General features: G+C 36.6%; 1 protein-coding gene across 3 annotated transcripts in view; it reads right to left on the minus strand.

The window, feature by feature from the left end:
- The window catches only part of IMMP2L (inner mitochondrial membrane peptidase subunit 2), an 846417-nt gene that overhangs the window by 592284 nt on the left and 241784 nt on the right, over positions 1 to 12349 (minus strand). The window contains exon 4 of one of the 3 annotated variants that reach the window (XM_058528455.1): positions 7989 to 8083. The exons of the other annotated variants lie outside the window; for them this stretch is intronic. Coding sequence (XP_058384438.1) covers positions 8044 to 8083 — 40 coding nt within the window. The 3' untranslated portion in view covers positions 7989 to 8043. Of the gene's footprint in view, positions 1 to 7988; positions 8084 to 12349 lie in introns of those variants that run through there. 3 annotated transcript variants of the gene reach the window in all.

Below are 12349 nucleotides of genomic sequence, written 5' to 3' on the forward strand. Positions count from 1 at the left end.
AAGTAATTTTGCAGAACAATGCTCTGGAAATCATAATGGATAGGGAAAAAAATATGACATACTTCTCTATTTTCTTGAGAATAAGTGGGAGTAGGAAAATTATCCACTGAAGAGTTTTGAGAGAAGTCAGGGGCAAATGTCAGAAGGTATATTGCAGTTATTAAGGAAGGGCAGTAGAGTCTTCCTTTGTTTATGTATTAAGAGACTCTAGCCATATTTACTGAATTGGGAATGTTCTAGCTAAGACTACAAAAGAGTCATAGACAAAGAATAATACCACATATTATTCTAAAACTCGAATTCAAGTTGTTAGCTTCAGGAAGATAATGTAATCTAGATCAATGCTTTTCAGATTTTAATGTTCATAGAAATCACCAGGAGATCTTGTTAAAATGCAAATGCTGATTCAATAAGTCAGAGATTAGACCTGAGATTCTGCATTTCTAACAAGCTCCCAGATGACACTGATACTGATGGTATGCAGGCCACTAAGAGCAACAAGAACCTGGATTTCAGTACCTTCAAAATGTGTGTGTGTTGTGTGTGCCTTAGAGGAATGTTTCTCAAACTCTAGTGTCCATATAAATCACTTTGAAATTTTGTTAAAATGTAGATTATGGTTCAGTATGTCTAAAGTCGGACCGAACAGTCCACATTTCTGAATATCCCGGGTGTACAGATGCTGCTGGTTCATAGACTATACTTTGAGCAGCAAGGAATTATAGAGTATACAATTAAAGCACAGTTTTCCCTAATATCGTTCATGCTGGCAGGATGTAATTCCTATCATCCAAAACCAAAATTGGATAAAGCAATACCGACTCAGAGGTTTTCCCGACAGTTTTTCAAAATATCAAAATGTTTGCAAGAAAATAATAATAATTCATTACAAAAATAAAACTATTTGCCTGAATATATATTGCATGGGCAAGGCATCATCATAAAATAATCTCACCATAGGGCTCCCAGACATTGCCTACCTTCATAAAAATATCAGGAGAACACCAACCGTCTAACTATCAGTGAGACTTAAAGCCAAGGAACCATTTGTGGAAACCAAATGTAGCAATTATTTTAAAAATTTGCAAACACTCCTTGCTTTCTAGCTTACTGTAAAGTCCCACAGCCATACTAAGAATTTCTTCTGATTTGAAAAATAATTGAAGGCAAAAGACAGAACTAGATATTGAATAAATTTGCACCCAGTTTTATGGTGACCAAATATATAAGCAAAATAAAAAAATAATGAGAAATATATTTTTCCTATTAGTAAATGTGATGCACAACCACAGCCACCTAAGTGACTTGACTTCTGACTAACCTATCTGAATTTCCCACAAGGGTGTCCATAGATAGAAAAACATCTGATCAAGTTTCACATTAAAAAAATTTTTTTAATTTTTTTTTTTTAATTCCCCCAAAGCCCCAGTAGATAGTTGTATGTCATAGCTACACATCCTTCTAGTTGCTGTATGTGGGACGCGGCCTCAGCATGGCCAGAGAAGCGGTGCATCGGTGCGCACCCGGGACCCGAACCCGAGCCACCAGCAGTGGAGCACGCGCACTCAACTGCTAAGCCACGGGGCCGGCCCTAAAAAAAAATTTTTTAAATCAAGTTAATATGGGATTGAAAGTCTTTGAGAGCACACAACCAGGAAAGGGCTTTGCCTAACATTATTCAGAGTGGCTAGAATATAGGTCTTGTCACCCAAAATCAATATGACAAAATGAAATAGCTTCAGAGTTTTTTAAAACAATAAAAAAACTGTAAGTTTTCTGCAAATTAAAAACACAGTAATTCATTTAACAGCATTTGCCTAATTCTATACTGGTCACAAATAATTAATTTAGGGAAAAGAAAAAAAAAGGCAGTAATCAGGAACTTCTCTGATAAAAGTAGTTTAAACAAGTGCTCCTCAGAGAACCTTTCTAGTACAGCGCTTATTTAACATGTTGATAAAGAAGTGCTGAGTGAAATCTCCAAGCTCAATCATGACAACAAGCTCTATGAAGCAATGAAAGTTCAAGAGGTTTTTTAAATACTGCAAGATTGTGCATTTTTATGACTGGACAGAAAATCGTGAATACAAAGAAACACTCACTCTATCAGGCATTAGAGAAAGTCGAATAAAATGCAGCCTTGACCTTCTAAGAGCTCAAGTCTAGTGGAGAGGGAGAAATGTAAATTACTACCTGCAATCAACGGAATGAGGACCGATGGAGCTGTGTGCCTGGAGTCATGAGATGCAGGGATGGAGTGATGGTGTTGAGGGGACAGCAAAGGCTTCACAGGTGAATGAGAGCATCAGGAAGGATGCGAAGGAATTTGCATAGAGAACCTCATGCAACAAGGGCCTTCCAGGGAGAGGCAACAGCTGACCCCATGATATGAAACAGTGTGGCTTATGAGGAGGAAGTGAAGGGACACAAGAATGGAAAGGTCATCAGAATACAGACCGTGATGGCTTTTAATAGAGTGCCATGGCCTAAAGAACAACCTCAAAGTCCTATAATCTAAATAAAGATGCATTGTGAGGAAAATAAAAAATTAAAACCAAAATTATAAAATAATCAGAAATCATCATTTATAAAACCATGGCTTAAATAATATTTCCTTGGGAAAGATCTAATTGAACTTGAGAAGGTCCAGAGAAAAGCTCTTAAAATGATCGGAAAATGAAAGGAAGAGGTTAATGTATCAAGACAAATAGTGAACATTAATGTTTTAAAATTTGGACTAGAGAGGACTGAAGTCTATAAAATCATGACATCAATAAGGGTTTATTCTCTAAATTTCAGAACACTAGCTTAAAAGAGAATCCTTAAAGCTTGAGGGAGAAAGAAAGTGATTCTGGATCATACAAGAACTATATAAATGTTCAGGTAATTCAATTTTCAATGCTAAGAATGGATTTCCCCAAGGTAGTCTTCCCCTGGTAAAATTCTACTTAACCTTCCAGATCTATCTAATGTCATCTCTAGACCCTCACCAATCAATTCATTTTTCTCTCCCCAAGACTTCCACAGCGTACTACAGCTCTTAACACAATATTCCTTATGTCTCTCCAGACTGTAAATGAATTTCCTAAGGCTAGGGACCATAGTTTATTCATATTTGTATACCCCATAGTATCTAGATTCAATAAATGCATATTTATTTAATGCAAAAATATTCATGGAGAGCCTATTAAATGCAAAGCACTGTGCTTAATACGTCTACACAATAAAGAAATGAAAGACACAATCTCCACCCTGAAAAACCTCGCATTTGGTAAGGAGGTTAGGTAAGGAAATAAGTCACTATAATACAAAATCAAAGAAGAAGGTACAACCAAAGCATACATTTGTGTAATTATTTTTTATTCATTCTCTACCTCATTTCAAAAGGATTTTTGACTACTTACAGAAATACAGCATATCACTAAAAATAATAGTTATTGAAGTGAAGAAAAAATAATTTAATTAAAAAAACAAGGAGTCAAGGTAGTTCTCAAAAAGTTTACCAGAAGTTTGATTAGAGATGGGCTGCAAATCATTAGAGGATTCTCAGCAACAGTTGCTCAGGAGAAGTTCAGCTTTTCCTGACACTGAGACCTTTAAGAACTTGCTTCTATGGATGCTCATAAAGCAAACACCATGTGCTGTGTGAATCATCTCCTTACCCACTCCACTGTGAGAAATACAATAATGACTTTCCTGAGGCTGCTTATTAATAATGATCCCCAATCTGGCCAATGACATAAGGCCACAGTACGACTCAGTAAAAGCAATTCCCAGGGGAGGGAAAACACAGCTCTATGATGGTCTGGCTTGAATTAAGGAAAAAGACCTAATCTCTAGTAGAATGGACGGGTTACATATTCCTCAGGAACATTCCACAAATATAATTTATCAAGACTGAGTTTTGATCAGGACAAAGCAGCACAGAGTTTGAAATCGTGGTCTCTGAGAAGAAGCAGGAGTACAAATATTCTCTGCTGTCAAATAAGGGCATATTGAACTTCACTAATCAGCCAACAGCCAGGATTCCATCATTTTATGAAAACGTAACAGGTGCATGTGGGTATTACCCCACTCTTAAGCAGAAGAAGGCTATGATTTTTCTCAGAAAATGGTCATGGGTCCTCTTTAACACACTCATCAATGGGTGATTGAGGTCCTAGAGACTTGGAGCCTGGTCACAGTGATTACAGGATACGCTGTTTTCAAGGTAGGTATTCCCAATCACCATACTATGCAAGAAAAGACATTTAGAATAATTCATATTAGGCAATGTTTCAAGATATCTTTCAAGAAAAACTGACTGCCAAATGTACTCTTCAAGATAAGTGAGGGCCGGCCTCGTGGCTTAGCCGTTAAGTGCGCGCGCTCCGCTACTGGCGGCCCGGGTTCGGATCCTGGGCACGCACCGACACACCGCTTCTCCAGCCATGCTGAGGCCGCGTCCCACATACAGCAACTACAAGGATGTGCAACTATGACATACAACTATCTACTGGGGCTTGGGGGGGTGGAAAGGAGGAAGATTGGCAATAGATGTTAGCTCAGAGCTGGTCTTCCTCAGCAAAAGGAGGAGGATTAGCACGGATGTTAGCTCAGGGCTGATCTTCCTCACAAAAAAAATAAATAAATAAATAAATAATTAAAAATTAAAAAAAAACAAGATAAGTGAGATAACTTGCTCTAGAGGGTTGAAAGCTACAAACTAATAAAATGTTAAAGGATGTCTGTAATTGGTTTTAGAGAAAGTTCTATGAAACCATTCTGAATGACAATAATTAGATATCTGAAACAGTTTTGTTTAAAGATCACCCCAGTTTGTGGTAATAATTCATAATACCCACATAAGAAAGAACCTTATTTTTCTCTTCTCTAGATGGGAAGAAAAGTGAGAAGGGGCATATATTCTGCTCACTTAGAAGTGTATCAAGCTATTAAAACTCAAAACGGAATTCCAAACATATTCCTGCTTTACCTGCTCAAAAGTACTTACTAAGCTGTCAGGAGAACATTTACAGACCCTGATTTTGATTGTGGTATTAAGCACCATAACTGTTTGGTAAAGGGACCATACCTGGCTGGAGGAGAGAGGAGGGCACCAATATCATGGATATAGACATAACTTAAAGTCTTCTGTTTCACAAAATCAAGCCCCTCCATCAGAAAAAAAATTAATAAACCAACAAAGACTGCATTGTTAAGCAGATATTTCCCTCAAGGTATTGAGTATGGAAATGGCAAAAGCTGCTCGCTAGTTTTGTTTAAAGTTGGCATGAACTTAAAAGCTGCCATACATTCTGGTTTCAGTCCAGAGTTGAGGGGACAGATCATCATTCTTTTAAAAATGTATAAACTCTGAGTCCAATCACAGAGAACCAGAAATGCAGAGTCCATCAGGGTGAGGAATGGAAGCCAGCCCTTTGAAACGGCCCTCAAGCAGTTTCAGAGATGAGGAACTTCACTCCCATGTGAGGGATAATTACAAGAAAGCAAGAGAAAAAAGTCTTGGGGTCTACAGAGTCTGCAGCATTTGATCTTGGTCCATGAAGCTGAGAAAAGTAAACTATCCAAATTTCAACCAAACAGAATCTAGGTTTCCATATGCTCAATAATCAAATTCACTTCACAAGTAAATATATCAAAAATTGCCCACGTTACATTTCTGAGAGTCACATAAAGATTCTCCTGCAATTTATTAGGGATTTTTTTTTGCTTGTTGTTTTTATTGGTACTGTTGTTTCTGAGGCCTGATATATGTATGTTAAACAAAGTGCTATTGGAGTTCCAAAGAAAGGAGACATCACATCCAATTGCAGATAAGCAGCCATAAGTAAAAATAAAGATGTGTCACTGTAGAGTAGACCACATTTTGTGAAAAGGAAGAAAGTATGCTAAGAGAGGCAATTCCTGTTTGCCTGGACTCAGGGTATTTGTCAAGAAGTAGGAAAGTCTGGAAAGACATGTTGGTTTGGTGGCAAACTCTGAAGGACCTTGAATGTTGAGGTAAAGGTTAGGCAATGGCGATGGTGTTGAACTTGACCTGGACTTGAAATTACAACACTAGGCGAGTATCCCAGGTTATTCATTCAATGATTTCAAAGTGATATACAAATGAGAAGACCAATTCTGGAAACTTTAGGGAAGAAATCCAAACTATTTTAGAGTTCCACAAAAGAAACTTTAAACGTCCTCCAATGGCCTTACTCGAAAATATACCTACCTTCCCTACCCTTGATTGTTGTGTCTTTGCATTTAAGTATTCTATACCCACAGGAGAATTTGGATGTTGACAAAGGTCCAGGTTTTATATAATTTTAAAGGCCATTTGAATTGGAATTTTATTAATGAACATAACTATTAGCACAGTTAAATCTCTCTTAATATCTACCACCTCACAGGCAAAGCCTGGAATTGGTTCACACTCTAACTTGTACTTATTTGCAGTAATCTCTAACCTTTACCCTATCTCTAAATGTTTTCCCCTCCCCAACTTGCCACTACACAAAGAAAACAAGGATATAGCTCAATCGCTTCCCATGCTTATAGCAGTAATTCCACATCATTCTTAATTTTGTTTTAAAAGAGTTTTTCTTCAAATATAAAGGTTATGTTACTGACCCACCATCAGTGGATCATGTGCAGTAAATGGGCTTTCTGCAACTGGGGCTGTTGAATTCTTTCACACTCCATTGCCAAGTGCCCTTTGCAAAAATCACATATGCAACACGCAACATGGATGAAATACAAAGTGAGGAGAAATATTTCTCTAAATATATTGGAGGTAAACAGGCTGCTTTATGTAACTGTTAAATTCTGGCCATATTTGTATAGTCATTGGGATGTTTTAAATACCTTTGGAGGCAATGTTTAAATATAATTAGTGTTTATTATAACATGATGGACTTCTTTTTAAAAAATGAAGTAAATGATTTAAATCTTGCAGGCTCTATTTATATCAGAGGTCAGCAATCCTGTAGAAGTGACGTGCCAAGCTGCTGATTCCTGTTTCTGGCAAGCAAGGGAAAAAAGAAGCAGAAGCCCAGAATAGGCAACTCAAAAATATCTGTGATGCCTAGATATGTGAGGCCTTCCTGACAAATCTATTTCAAATGAAACTTTTGATCCTGTATAATCCCCTTTTTATGCTTCATTTTTCCTGATCACACATCACTATTTAACACACTATATATGTTTTTTTTACCCACCTCTCCAGGGCAGAGATTTTTGTCTGTTTTACATCCCCAGTGCCTAGAACAGTGTCTGGAACCTAGCAGGATTTCAGTAACTATTCCTGGGAGGGAGGAAGGAAAGGAAGGAAGGAAGGAGGCCAAATAAAGATCCTATAGGCATTATTTATCTGCATTTCATACCTTACTATGTCACCTTAATTAGGAACTCACCCTCCCTTAAAACCTAGCTGAGAATAGCCACTAAGGAAATGAACGTTTTTTTTCCTAGATAAAAAGAAGCAACAGAGAGGCACAGATATTTTGCAAACTGGGGTGATTCAATCAGAAGAGAGCTTTTGAGGAACAACAAAGAAAAAAAGGCAGAGAAAGAAAACTGAAAGGTCTCTGCAGATGCCCAGTGGTCACAACCGCTCACATCACCTGAATGTCCTCTTTCTCAAAGGTCAGAGGCTTCATGGGCCTTGGCCCACCAGCCTCTCAGAGAGGGCCTGAGTTCTCTACCAAACTGAACTAGACTTAAAATTATAACATGAATATGTCTGTCATCCAGCCTTATTTTTGAGAGATGCTCTCATACCATTATAGAGCTTGAAGAGAAGGGATATAAAAAATGTATGTTTATCTTTAAACCAAAAGAAGGGGGCAATGCAACTTTTTAAATGCATTGCCCTGAATTCTGGCAGTCTACACACAAAATTAAGCCTCTTTAAAAATAAGAAAAGAAAAGAAAAGAAAAGAAAAGAAAAGAAAAGAAAAGAAAAGAAAAGAAAAGAAAAGAAAAGAAAAGAAAAAAACCTCTTTACTGAAGGAATCTCCATCAGCTTCCAAGGAGAGTTGACAAGTTCTCCCTAAATCACTCCTGTGGTGATTTAAGCTCTTTCTTGCTTGTCCCCCTGCAGTGAAGAAAGTACAGCTGCTCATCATTACTCATATAATATCCTTTCACACGCAGTGAAAACCAAGAAAACAACCATATTTGAGAATGCCTGTCAAACGACAATTCTCCTGGGAACCACTCATGGCCTCTGTGTCTATGATTTCACTGAACTTGAAGACTGTAATTAAGTCCCTATTCAGACTTCGCTTCTCTAGGCTAAATAAACCCAGTTCTTTAGACTTTCATCATAGAGCAGATTTCTCAAACCTTTTAATAAATTCTGTTGGATTCCTCTGGAATCTCTCCAAATTCTACATAATAAAGTCATGACCAGGGCTGCAAGAGAAAAAGAGAAATGCCTGGCAGCTTCTTAATGTTATATTCTTGCATTTGTACACTTTGTTTTTTCTCCCTATGTGAATTACCCTGGATATATCTCTCTTCTGAGCTATATTCTGTTTACATTTACCAGTTCTTTCAATGTGCCATGATTATTCTTGAATTGTAATCCTTTTCTGTTGTTTTTCAGAGTATTGGAATCCTAGACTGGTTTGATGATGTTGACATACCATGTGTCACTACTGAAAATGAAAAACACCAGGCTAAGGACTGTGATCTGGAGCATATTATTCAGAATCCACTTCCACAAACTTCCCAGAGTGCACCTAAAATACTGAGTCACACATACTTGGGCTTATATTTCAAGTCTGCCATCTACTAGTTTCAGGACTGTTTGGCAAATATTGAACTTTTCTGAGGGTGCTAATACCTACTTCACAGGAGTATCATGAGAAATGAATTGAGTTAATAATGGAAAGAATAAAGCAGAATGATATGTACTCTGCCATAATACTGATCTGTATTTATTATTTTACGTTTTTCACAGAACAACCATCTTAGCCATTCTGAACTACTTTCACAGCACAATGGCAAAGGTCAAGAAGGCTCATTCCTCTTCAGAATGAAACTTAATGTGGAGGATGCAAGGCTGGTCAGAACAATAACAGTAAGTCAAAGGACTTAACTCTCATCGTATACCTCACCATCGCCTGTTTTTCAGGCCAGAGAGCAGCAATGACATGTCGAATGGGCTGTAAGCTATGGCATCCAGGTAAGAAGTGCAGGGAAATTCAGAAAACAGTAACCTGATACAGGCAAAATAAACTTAGAAGCCAAATGTCTGAATTTAACTACTTACCCCAGTTATTAATGAGTATTAGACCAAAAGCTTATTCAGATATAAATTTAACATTTCATTTTAGAAAAGGAGAAGATAATGGCTTACTGTTTTAACAATAATCAAAATATTAAGGCTTTTCACTTTCTGGGAAAAAAATTTTTGATGCTAATATTTCAAAAAGGCATATATGTTTCAAGGTTTAGAGGTTACATAATATTTTAAATGAAAATTTTTCTATTTTTAAAATATTTTTAAATGAATCCTAACTAGAACAGGGAAGAAAATGAATCATGTATTTTCTCTAATGACTTTCCTGACATTTGACCTCTTGGTGGGGAACTCAACTCAGCTGGAAAACCAAAGAGTTACCTCCTTCACAGGAGGTACTACAAAGACATAACTACTGTGTGACAAAGCACCTATGAACATGCTTCAAATTTTCTGATCGACAAGAATATAATTTTATCTGTGATTATAAACAATTTCTCAATAATGCGGTAAAAACTTTTAAATCAATTATATTCTGTGTAATGTAATCTTAGCAGAGGAAAATCATGTTTATAGCATGAATACATAATGAGAGTATTAACATGCAATGAATTCTTCCATACGCCAGGCACTATGCAAAATGCTTTATACAGCTTATCTCATTTAATCCTCACAACATCCTTACCACAGGTGGATGAGGAAATTGAAGCTGACAGAAGGTAAGTCACTGTGCAGGGTGACCCAGCAAATACTGATACTCAGGAACATCTGAATCAAGACATGAATCTCAGCCCAACCTAGCTCTGGTCATGAAATCAAGTTATTAGGTCATGACCAGCATTTCTTTTAATAGGATGTGATAGGATAGAACAGAATAGGACCATAAATAGTAAAATAGAATTTTTTTTTTTTTTTTTTTTTTTTGCTGAGGAAGATTCACCCTGAGCTAACATCTGTTGCCAGACTTCCTCTATTTTCTGTGTGGGCTACCACCATAGCAGGGTCACTGACGAGTGGTGTTGGTTCGTGCCTGGGAACCAAACCCAGGCCACTGAACCAGAGTGCACCAAACTTAACCACTAGGCCATTGGGGCTGGCCCAAAAATAAACTTTTTTGAAATCCATTTGTCTAAACCACTGTTATACTGTAAGTAACTAAGCACCTCGAAGCAGAACTTTAAAGCTTTCCAGAATATTCAGAGAACATTTAGTCCAACTATTCTCTTACACTTTATAGATGAAGAAATTCAAAGGTTGGGTGACTTTCTTTACCCATAGTCATATCGCTAGTTGGTGGCAGAGTCAGACCAAGAGCCCAGGGCTGTTGAAAGTAAATTGATTTGAGAAATATATTATAAGGCATATTTCACTTTGGGAGTGAAAGGGGATGCTATCAATAACTAGACCAGGAAAGCATAAATCTGAGCTGTCCTGGGTAAACTAGAATGTATAGTATACGGCTTTAGAAACAAAACAAAACTTGTCCATCAAGCAAACATGATTGGAAAAAATTTGTGTTTAATGGAAGTCTTTTTTTTTTTAAAGGCAGAACCGTTTGAACTTACACATAAAGCTATAAGCAAGTAATAGCCCTTATATCTAAGCTGTGAGTCTTTTTCCTTTTCTTTTTTTGATATTTATATAATCTAAACACTAAGCTACCAGAGAAACAGGAGGAAAAAAATATACACTTTATGCAAACATAACAAAGAAACTATCAGGACTTTTTCAAAGGTGCACAAAGATTTGATACCAAAACTGTCAAGGACAGATTCAAACTAAATTGCTGATACTGTGAAATAATGCTCACCAGATGCAAGCGACATTTAATGCAAATGACAGTTTCTATAAATATAATTCATAGCTAATATTAATATTCAAAGAACTTAGCAAAGAAAACTAAAAAAGGCAATATTTTATTTTCACATGTAATTTTCTTAGTCAGTATTTCAGAGTGAAGATCGGTACCGCTATTTCTTGCCCCAGCTAAGTGCCACATAGCAATGAATGGACTTTTCCATCAGTGAGAAGATAACTAATATTTTAGCCTATAAAATCATTATGTAAATTTAACTGGTTTATACTGCAGCCCTTATGACTTGAAACATCTGTTCAATACAAGTTTTTCTTATAATACATGAAGTTTCAAACTGCATATTATAGCATTTTGCAGCATATTTATAACATGATGGTTTTGTCCTTTACTAGATAAAAGATTTTTAAGGTGTGACCTGTATTGAGGTACTGAAATTATTGCTCAACATCACCATCTGCTCATATATATTTTCACCTAAAATTATATAGCATTCATAACTATATGAGAAAATTATCTTCCCACAATTTGGCACTTAATTGTATGTATTAATATCTCACTTACCTAAGGTCACCAACTCAACATCATGAAAAATAAGAACCAAAGATGAGAACCGAAAAAGAGATAAAAGAGTGGTTAATTTGGTAAAATACGTATCTTAATGCCTCCGCACTGAACTAATGGTGCAGCCCTAAGGCCTTCACTCTCAGCCTATGTACTCATAATTTAGACACAATTCGAGCCAGGTAAGAGTACTGATTTCCCCTTCCACAAAAGATTAGAAAAAGTAAATTGGAACAGAGTCACAAGATTGTCAAACAGAGAAGTATACTGAGATCAACAAAATATGAAATCTGAGTTTGGAAGCAACTGAAGAGAAAGAAAAATCTTGTTATATAATTATTCACAAGAAGTCAAAATAAAGGGAACAGAAACTCTCCTGCCATGCTGGTGGGAGTATGAACATGTGAAACCATTATGGATAGCAATTTGCACGCACTTAGTGAAATTAATGCATATATGCCTTACCACCCAGAGATACTTTTCCACAAAGCCACATGGACCTATGTGTGACTATGTGTCATCAGTGTTATTTATGCTAGTAAACCTAAGTAACAATCACTAGGGGGTTGGATAATAAATATATTGCACATGAACAAAAATTAACTCCAAATGGATCTTAGATACAAATGTAAAACCTAAAACTATAAAATTTCTAGGAGAAAATGTTCCTGTCTTCTGTGTAGGCAAGAATTTGTTAGAAAGGATAAAAAGCATTAACAATAAAAGAAAAAAAGGAA

This window comes from Diceros bicornis, chromosome 3 (genome assembly GCF_020826845.1).
Source record: "Diceros bicornis minor isolate mBicDic1 chromosome 3, mDicBic1.mat.cur, whole genome shotgun sequence".
Lineage (NCBI taxonomy): Eukaryota > Metazoa > Chordata > Mammalia > Perissodactyla > Rhinocerotidae > Diceros > Diceros bicornis.